Here is a 10,402-nt window from a genome sequence, read left to right as displayed (position 1 = left end):
AGCATACATCATGTATAAATATCTAAAGAGTAGTTTTTCAACTGAGCTGTAAAAAGAAGAGAATTGCTTTTAACAAACACATCATTGACTTGTTCTACTACCACCATAGAGGAAGGTAGTGTAAAATTCTTACAGGTTAACTTGAACAGAATTGTAAGAGCGTCCATGAAAAAAAAAGAAAATTGGATATTGCTGATTTCTCTGTGTGTGTGCATGTGCACAGCTATATAATTTACAATTCATTGCACAGAAGGTCTTTGTTTAAACTGACTTAAAACCTGATTCTCTTCTTTTGTTAAGATCTAATCGGGAGCAGTCTATTGAGTTATTGAGACATCCTGCAGTACCAAGTGGGTTGTGTTTTGAAGCATATGGAACATGGGGATTTCTGCACTGCAGTTTAATTTGTACTTATTGTACTCTGGGATGCACCTGAGGGTAACTGTTCCTCAAGTATATGGGTTGTGGACATAAAGTGCTCTTATACTAATGAATAAAATGGGGAGTTCAGTTCTCTGATTGCTTTTAAGCTAGAAGAAAGCAATGCAGGGATACTTCAGTTATAATTGTGAAATTTCCAAGAAACCAGATCCTGGCAATGCGGTTATAAGTGACACATATTTGATAGCTAGAAGTATATATTAACAACACTTATTAAACATAAGCAAACATGATGAATTAATCTAGATTACAGACAATAATCCTGCTTCCTTCTCCCTTCCCAGTATTATCCCTTTCCATCATCCTATTTAAAATGACAACAAAACCCTGTTAATTTGTTTAGTCAGCAGGAGACTGTCAGCATTGCTTAGCCTCAAAAAGGTGACTTGGCATAACTAAGCTTTAGATATCTTATTCAAGAGTTTATCAATGCAGTTGTCAAGATAGATCTTCATAAAGCTAAAGCTGAGAAAAAGACGCTCAAGAGTGAAATGATTGAACTCTTCCTTCATGTGGACAGGTGTATTGTAGGAAGAGAAGACAGCCCTCCCACCCCCCAATTAGTTAGGTGTAATATTCTTGGTGTAAGATCAGCTATTAATGGTGTATTTGAAGGTGGGCACATGCGGTGGTTCTTCTCATGCCTGTGCACCTGTTGGAGCTAACAGTGTTCTTTTAATTCCCATACCTTTCCTCCAAACAAGCTGTTTTCTTCAGCACTGTTGATGGTGGTTTAGCCAGTTTATGAAGTACAGAGGGATTAGGTGTGTTTACTTTATCTCTGACAACAGTTCACATAAGGCAACCTACAACTTTTTTTTGTTGTTCTTTTTCAGAAACATCAGAATCATGGAGGGGCTCTTGCATTACATAAACCCAGCACATGCCATTTCACTTCTAAGTGCACTGAATGAGGAGCGTCTAAAGGGACAGCTATGTGATGTTGTTCTCATAGTAGGAGATCAGAAATTTCGAGCTCATAAAAATGTTCTGGCTGCCAGCAGTGAATACTTCCAAACTCTGTTCACAAATAAGGAGAATGAGTCTCAGTCAGTGTTTCAACTCGACTTTTGTGAACCGGATGCTTTTGATAATGTGTTAAACTACATTTATTCTTCATCCTTGTTCATTGAGAAAGGCAGTCTTGCAGCTGTGCAAGAACTGGGCTACAGTCTTGGAATATCCTTTCTTACAAACATTGTTTCTAAGAGTCCTCAAGCTCCTTTTCCAGCTTGCCCTATTAAGAAAATACTGTATCAAGATGAAGACGAAAGTAGTTCTCAGAAGAGAAGTGTCATTGTCTGTCAGAACAGAATTGAAGCACAAGCGAAAAGTATAAATCAAACGCAACATGATTTAAGCCATACTTCTAAACCCTCACCCTCTGTTGCTGTCAAAACTAGCAGTAGACCACAAGTAACAAAACCAACTGAAACCCTTCACAACTTATCACTGACTGAAAGGAGATGGCTGAAAGAAAGCCCTGTGAGCTATACCAAGCTTCATGAAACTTCTGGAACTGTGGAGGATCAGAGCAGAGGTGGTTTAGTGAAAAGGAACACAGTACTGCCTCAAATGCCTTTAGCAGAGAAAGAAATTGCAAGCGATGAACCAGGAAGCAGTGGTCAGCTTTTAAGAGGAAAGGCCTCAGAGATGTCATTAAAAAGACCGCGTCCACCAGTCTTGTCTCTGCGTGGCGCATCAGAATCTACATTTTTGTTGCGAGAGGCAGGAAAAGGCAATGGCCAAGGTGAAGACAGGAATTTGCTATACTACTCAAAGTTAGGGCTAGTAATCCCATCTAGTGGATCTGGTCCAGAACACCAAAGTATTGACAGAAGTGGGCCACTTGTAAAAAGTCTCCTTCGAAGGTCACTGTCCATGGACAGCCAGGTTCCTATTTACTCACCTTCTGTTGACCTAAAACCTTCACAGGTATCATCCTCCTCCTCACCGGGAACTAATGATTCCCAGAAGACGTTTAATGTTGTATCTCAAAAGTCATCCTTGAAAGAGTCATCAGAGAAGTTAGTCTTAGATGAAAAACCACCAGTAATACACCCACATCGCCTTAGGTCTTTCAGTGCCTCTCAGTCAACTGATAGGGAGGTTGCTTCCCCTCTCACAGAAGTGCGAATAAAAACTGAACCTAGCAGCCCACTTTCAGATCCTGCCGAAATAATAAGAGTTACAGTGGGTGATGCTTCAGCATCAACAAATAAAGACTTTCCTTATAAAACTGAGGATGATCATAAGGAACCAAGTAGAATTCCAGCAAAAAGGAGATTTCAGGCTGATAGAAGACTACCATTTAAGAAACTGAAGGTGGATGAGCAGGGTTCTCCTGGGTCAGAAGATAACTTTGAGGAAGGCTCAAGCCCTACACACCTTGATGCTGATTTTCCTGATTCTGATGTCAGTAAAGATGAATACAGTGAGATGGAAGAAGCAAGACCAAATAAAAAATTTAAATGCAAGCACTGCCTTAAAATTTTTAGATCAACAGCAGGTCTTCATCGTCATGTTAACATGTATCATAATCCAGAGAAGCCCTATGCTTGTGATATATGCCACAAGAGATTTCACACAAATTTCAAAGTGTGGACGCACTGCCAGACACAACATGGAATTGTGAAGAATCCCTCACCTGCTTCCAGTTCACATGCTGTTTTGGATGAAAAATTCCAAAGAAAACTGATCGATATAGTGAGAGAGAGAGAAATTAAAAAAGCTCTAATAGTTAAACTAAGACGTGGCAAGCAAGGTTTTCAGGGGCAGTCTGCTTCACAAGCACAACAAGTCATCAAAAGGAATTTAAGATCGAGAACCAAAGGAGCCTATATTTGTACCTACTGTGGGAAAGCTTATCGTTTCCTCTCGCAATTTAAACAGCATATAAAAATGCACCCAGGGGAGAAACCAATTGGAGGAAATAAGGCTCCTAAGCAGAAAGATCATATTCATATTGAAAGTCCAGTAGAAAACAAAGAGGTTTATCAGTGCCGTCTCTGCAATGCTAAGCTCTCTTCGCTTATTGAACAGGGAAATCATGAGCGACTCTGTAGAAATGCTACTGTCTGTCCTTACTGCAGCCTTAGATTTTCTTCTCCAGAGCTGAAGCATGAGCATGAAAGCAAGTGTGAATACAAGAAACTTACTTGTCTTGAGTGTATGCGTACCTTTAAATCATCCTTTAGTATTTGGCGTCATCAAGTTGAAGTTCACAATCAAAACACAATGGCTCCATCAGAGAACTTTTCTTTACCTATCCTGGATCACAATGGAGAAATAACTGGTTCGTCAAGATTGCCTCCTCAGTCAGAGTCCAATAAAATAAACAATTTTGTTGCTGCAAAGGAAGATGGTGTATTCAGTGATTCGTCAGAACAAATAAATTTTGATTCTGAAGATTCCTCATGCCTGCCTGAAGACTTAAGTGTTTCCAAGCAGTTTAAAATTCAGATCAAAGAAGAGCCTGCGGATGATATAGAGGATGAGGTCACTGAAACGAGCAGAGAACCTAAGGAAGTAGTCTCCAACAAAGATGCTGGTTTGTGGCCCTGTGAAAAGTGTGGGAAGATTTTCACTGTACGCAAACAGCTGGAGCGTCACCAAGAGCTCTTATGCTCTGTGAAGCCATTTATTTGTCATGTGTGTAACAAGGCCTTCCGAACCAATTTCCGACTGTGGAGTCACTTCCAGTCTCATATGTCACAGGCTGCAGAGGAGTCTGCAAATAAGGAGCCTGAGATATGTCCACCAGCTAATTCCCCATCACCACCACCCTTACCTCCACCCCCACCCCTCCCCAAAATCCAGCCTTTGGAGCCTGATAGTCCAACAGGCTTGTCTGAAAGCTCCACTACTACTGAAAAATTATTTGTACCACAGGAGTCAGATACACTCTTCTATCATGCTCCACCACTCTCAGCAATCACATTCAAAAGACAATACATGTGTAAACTCTGTCATAGGACTTTCAAGACAGCTTTTAGTCTTTGGAGCCATGAACAGACACACAATTAGCTTTAACAGATACCTTAAAAAGCTGGTTCAGTGGAGGCTGTATTCAGGATCTCAGATGTATGCCATATAAACTAGAAATCTAAGAGGATCAAAACGATGACAACGACGAAAAAATTGGAATTTGTGATGCTGCTTGGATTTGAAGATTAAGGTAAATTAACTTGGTTAGTAGGTAGAAAGCAGAGTAATTTAAAATACTGTGGTCTGGGATCTAATAGTAACAGAATAATTTTTATTTCATTTAACACTGAAATATGATCACATCTGGATTGTATGCATGGATCTTCATCCTGTGATGTTGGTGTGTGCGTGTGTATTATATATAAAGTTATATATTAAATGAAAGAGCAACAACAATTTGGATTCTAACTGTGAGTTTGTAGTAGTGAAATACTGTAACCAACTTCATTTTTTTTTTTTTAAAGAAACCAACACACAAGCTCCATATAAATAGTTGCCATGCACTTGCAGTTAGGGAGGAAGTGGATGGAGTGTCTTGCTGTATTGACTTAGGTCTTAGAAACCTTTAGCAATAACAAATAAACCTCAAGTTTGAGTAATCCTGATGTTATTGGATACGAATGTTTGATATTTTAAGGGAATATAGAATTGTTTTGTTGTTATATGGAACTTGTGCAAATTAAAATAGAATCTAAAGTCAGCAATATTACTACTAAGATTTTATATAAAAAATAGCAGCAAGTCTGCTTTCAGCCATTTAATTATAAGTTTCTAAGGAAAATTGGGGGAGGGAGTACTTTGCTTTATATAATGTCCCAAAGACTAATTTACTATAGGTACTTCGGTAGCTAAAGTCATTGTATTAACAGCCATCATAATGCAAATGGTACTGTTTATAATATGAACTAAGATTGAATGGATGTCAGACAAGTTTCATAATTTTGTTTCCACTATTTGTATAACTGTTTGTAATGCTAACTACAAAGGAATGTATAACTATTAAATCAAAAAAAGAGAGCTCATTAAGGGACAGAAGATGAGTTGTGTTCCTACACACAGTAATAAGCTTGGCCATGAGTACAAAGATATGTTTTAATAAAAACTAAAAATGTAAATATTTATATAGACACCTGTATAAATGAAGAAGTATGTATTTGAAATTTGTGTTAAGCATACCTATCCAGCTCAAAGCAGAGGAAAAAACATCACACTACAATCACTGCATTTTATGAATACAATGCATAGAATATTTCTTTCTGCCGCTTTCTATAATTTGTGATACTGTGTTGCAATTTTCTAATTTGTTGAAAATCATGGTAATAATGGCCTGCAGGTACTCTGTGCGGTTCCATTATTTTACCTCAAATCGCAACTGGAGCATTTAGTGTAAGTAGGATCATAGATATTTACCAGAAGCTATAGTAAGGGTCCAAAATTATTCTGTAAGTAGAAGAAATATTTGCCCAGAAGTAGGTGGTAAACTAACAATGAAAAATGCTTCTGCTGGAATTTGAACTTAGTGGAGTGGTGATGGATTAAAGTGAATGTAAATGATGCAAACAGTATTTATGATCCTGACCAACTTTACCCCGTGCGGGCTGGGAGAGGGGGACTGCATTCCACACTACCTAATCAGAGCCCAGTCTGTGTTTGCTGAAAGCAACAGGAGTTTGGTCACCGGTTTCAGGGGGAGCAGGAGTGAGGCTTTAATTGTGTATGTAACCATGAATTTTTTTTCAGCATCCCAAACTCAAAAGTAAAAAGAATTGCAAGCTGACACTAAGAGTTAGCAAAATTAAGCACAAGTGTAACTCCTAAGAATCTGAGGATGGGTATCCTTAGTTAGGCACACACAGGAGTAGATTTTTCTCAGTGAAAGCCCAAGTGTGCCACCATTTTTTTCCAACAGATTTTTTTTATTATTTTTCCTGTAAGTTAAGTTTAAAAGAATTGGCTCAAGATGAACCACTGACTTTTTTTCAGCTACCAAAAAAATTGCAATGTTAGTTTCAAGCCTCTTCTGTTTCATTTTTGATTAAAATCTAAAATTGTTACTAAACACTTTTAATAGTAACGTGTTCTCCTTTTCTGTCCTCTTTCAGGCAAATTGTATCTGAATGTGATTACGCTAATTTGTTAGAATATCAGTTAAACTCTTTCTGTGACATTGCAATTAAAACAAGGTACTTGTTTAATAGTGACATTTGTAGTTATTGACTTTTTTTATTCCACCTAATAAGACTAAATTTCTTTCTTACCAGAAACAATTTCAAAGTAAAATGGTTATTGCACTTAACCTGGTTTAACAAAATCAGAAAAACATAAAGCTTCGCTAAGTATCCTTTAAATGTATTTAAGAAATCTGTGCATATAAAATATGAACAAGTTTTTGTAAAATGATTCCTAAGTTTTCACCAATGATTCCTCTACACAACAGTCTGAAAGTTTATATGTAGCCTTTTAAAAATCAGCGTGCTTTCTAAAGGAAGATGGCAACTAGTTCAGCTATGTCATAGTCATCTAACTTCCAACTGGGATTCTGCTATGTGATATGATGATAAATTCCACACACTTTAAATCAAAAGCTCGTGCAACATCTTTGAAGAAACCTTGACCTTTTTCCTAGTATAGTATGTATTATAAAAAAATCCATAAAATATTTTTGGTCTAAATAGCCTCCTTCTAAGTTTTTCTTTAGTTGTTGGGGGGTTTTGGGGTTTTTTTTTAAGTTTTGATTTTAACTTTAAGCGTGTTCTGTGTTTTTTTTAAATTCAGTTCCTGTTGTTTAGTAAAGGAATTCAGGATCTCTGAAGTTTAAATATGAGATGTTTATATAGCTGTTCTGGTTTTCTATTAGCTTTTATACAGTATCTTAAAAAGCCCTTGATAGAAGTGTTTATTTTGGAGGATATGGAATAAATATGCTTCCGCTTATATAACTTTAATATATGTTTTAAAAGTTAAATTATGGAAAAAATGTTAGTTGCTTGTTTATAAATAAAGGTCTTTTGTAGAGTGTCTAGTTTGGCCACAGCCAAAATAAAAGGCAAATTTATTGATACAAAAACTTGTCTTCATCATACTTTGTTTAATTTTGTAGCTGTGTACTGAAGTGACACAAAGTTAGAGGTCTTGTTAAATATAAAAAGTAGTTTGCTTTTTTTCTTAAAATTTGTGACAGGAATGTGCAGAAGTTTTAATATATAGATTAGAATCTTTAATTCTTTTTTTTCTATTTTTATAATCTGTCAGATAGATCTCAGAGAACTATCCTGCTTCAGTGGAAGTACAGTGGAAACTTCCATTGCATTTAAGGGGAGCAGGGTTGAGCCGTGAAATGTGTTTCGTTTTGGGATTTTTCTTCCTTTCAGGCACTCTGTTGGCAAAGTGTCTAAGCCTATGGTTAAGTTCCATTGAGATCAGTCTTAATTTTTTTTAAACATGTGCTTAAGTTCTTTGCTAAATTGGGACCATGATCAACCATTGAAAGTGAGCAATGGCAGAAAAATACATGCAGATTTTTTTTAAGTCCTAGAGCCAAAAGTTAAAATGAATTTTCCTCTACCTAAAAACTGCGTATACAGCTAGGGTATAATTCTGTAGTTTTACAAAAACAAAGGATGTGAACCAGTAATAATACTGTCTCTACTTCTTGTATCTGCGCTTTTTCTTTTTTTCTTTTTTTTATTTTTTTTTTAATAAGGGGGAGTAAAACACCCTGTGACAGTTAATTGAGCAGATAACCTCCTGAAGCAGTAGGTGACACTAGAGTGCATCTTGTGTATTTCAGAATGGAGACCGTAGCCTTATCCGTGAACCAAAACACAGCTGTAAGAGACTTGTTCCTGCATTTCTTATTTAGGCAGGCCTTCTAGTGACATCCAGTAGATTTTTTGTCTGATGTTTGTTTGTTTGTTTTCCCCCAAGTAGGGCATGCAGGTTTGGTCTGAAGCTACACGTACTCTGTTTTTGTTCCAAGCTTCCAGTGATAAAACTAGAAGTTCCTCACATGGGATAAGGACAGACTATGCCTACCTTCTTGGCACTAACAGTGAGGGTGCAAATATATGGCATGAGCCTGTAATCTGGCATGTGCCTATACTGTTCAATAAAATTGTTTACATTTTCCTACCAGAAGATTTAGATGAAAATCAAAGCAAGCTTAGGGTTTGGGGGTTTTTTAATGTTGTTGTTAATGAATCAGTGTTAAAATCTTTTTTTTTGTTTTTGTTGAACACAGCCTGATAGTATTTTTTAATGTCATTGATTCTTGTTTATTTAAAATGACTTGTGAAAAACTGTACTATAACTGTTGTACATAAAGGGACACTATCAAGAGAAAGGTTGTATACAGTAAATGTACTTATCTATATTAAGAATACTTGATATTAATAAAAGCAAAGCATTTAAAAATACGAATTGAATCGTAACACTTGAGCTGCTTGGGCATGAAAATACCTATTAAGGGCATCCTCAATTGTTGCAAGGATGTCTGAAAAATGTATCTGAATTCTGTGGGCTGAGCTTATTTTTTTTTCATGTTGCTTTTTCTCTCACTATTCCAGAATAAAGGACTCAATCCATTTTTCCTTTTCCAGTTTCTCAGCGATACACATTACCTTCTAAAGATACAAGCTTCGCACTACTGCAGCAGCATCTTTAATTAAAATATGTACATAAAACCAGAACAAACTATCTTTTGCAACGTAACATGCAAAATACATATAAAGTACACATTTTAAGGCTTGTTCTTGACAGTGTCCCTTTTTAAAAAGCAGGAAAAGGGGATCACTTTTAGTGCTTGGGTAGAGGGGAATAGTTTCCTACAGTTTATAGAAACTGGAATTATCCAATATATTTACTATAGAACTTTCCAATTAGTTAGACAAAATCACTTGTCATTTTAAAGGATTATAGAGGTAAGACAAAAGAAGCTGGTTTTATAATCCTGTATACCTTATAGTCATTGTATATCAGTTCAATACACCAGTGTTGAATTTTAATTAAGGATGGGGTTTTACTTTTTTTAGGACTGAGACCTAATAGCTTAGGGTAACTTTTTCTTTAATGTAATGTAAATCCATTGCTGCTTTGTACAACTTTTTCTACTGTGTGTTTTCTTTACTTAGATCTTGACTAAGAAAAGTTGGCGTCCAATAAACTTACACTTTGTTTCTTTTGAATTGCTGTGTCTTATACTGGAATCTCTTGGCAAAGTGTGATATTATTGTACATACCATTGTGTCTGTGGGATGGAAATTTTGTTTATAAAAGAGCATCTTTTGATCTATTTGTTGGATGTAAATGATAGTTTTTACATTACTAAAATAATGGCTTTTTGTTTGTTTTAGTAAGTCCCCACTGAATCTTTTACTGGAAAATACAAGAAGACCAACTGCTTTAGACAATCTCTTAAAACTTGAGCACAGCCCAAATTCTGCTTCCTATGCAATCAGTGATTAAAATGGGACTTTGTGGAAGCAAGGTTACATCAACTGAGTATCTCTCTCATCTAAAATTGGATTGAACCAGATGTTTGAAAATACGCTGTTAGGAATGTTTATGGTATTTTGCAGCACTCTTATCGAAAGCAGTTTTGCTGCATATATTTCCTTCTTCAAAAACCCCTGTGTGGGAATGTAGTGTGTGGATTCCCATGAAGCAGAAAATGACCTCTGTATCTTTTGGGAGCAGGGTTTACTAGGCTCCTCTCTTCAAAGTAGATGAGACCTCTCTGAAAACTCTTAGGCCAGTTTTCTCAACTTCTTGGAGTCCACATTTGCTGTCCTTTGCCATTTTTAATTTGTGCAATTTGGTTGAACCTGTTGACCGATTTCACTCACATTTAATAGAGGAGACAAGGTCTCAAGAGTTAATCTCCAAGTTTCATAAAAATCACTGGCTGGGTAGCAAAGAATGGTCAGTGAGAAGGATAAGATTTGCAGCAAGAGCACATGCTGAACAGTTATCTGTG

General features: G+C 36.5%; 1 protein-coding gene across 1 annotated transcript; it reads left to right on the top strand.

Annotated features, from left to right (window-relative positions):
• Window positions 1-1,290: 1,290 nt before the first annotated feature.
• On the top strand, window positions 1,291-5,518 carry ZBTB21 (zinc finger and BTB domain containing 21). Its single transcript, XM_009282998.1, has one exon. The coding sequence runs from the start codon at window positions 1,291-1,293 to the stop codon at window positions 4,465-4,467; it is 3,177 nt and encodes a 1,058-aa protein (XP_009281273.1). The 3' UTR covers window positions 4,468-5,518.
• The last annotated feature ends 4,884 nt before the right edge of the window (window positions 5,519-10,402 follow it).

This window comes from Aptenodytes forsteri, unplaced genomic scaffold (assembly GCF_000699145.1).
Source record: "Aptenodytes forsteri isolate BGI_AS27 unplaced genomic scaffold, ASM69914v1 Scaffold2, whole genome shotgun sequence".
In the NCBI taxonomy this organism is placed as follows: domain Eukaryota; kingdom Metazoa; phylum Chordata; class Aves; order Sphenisciformes; family Spheniscidae; genus Aptenodytes; species Aptenodytes forsteri.
Note: the sequence above shows the minus strand (reverse complement) of the source record. Positions and strands in the feature narration are given on the sequence as shown.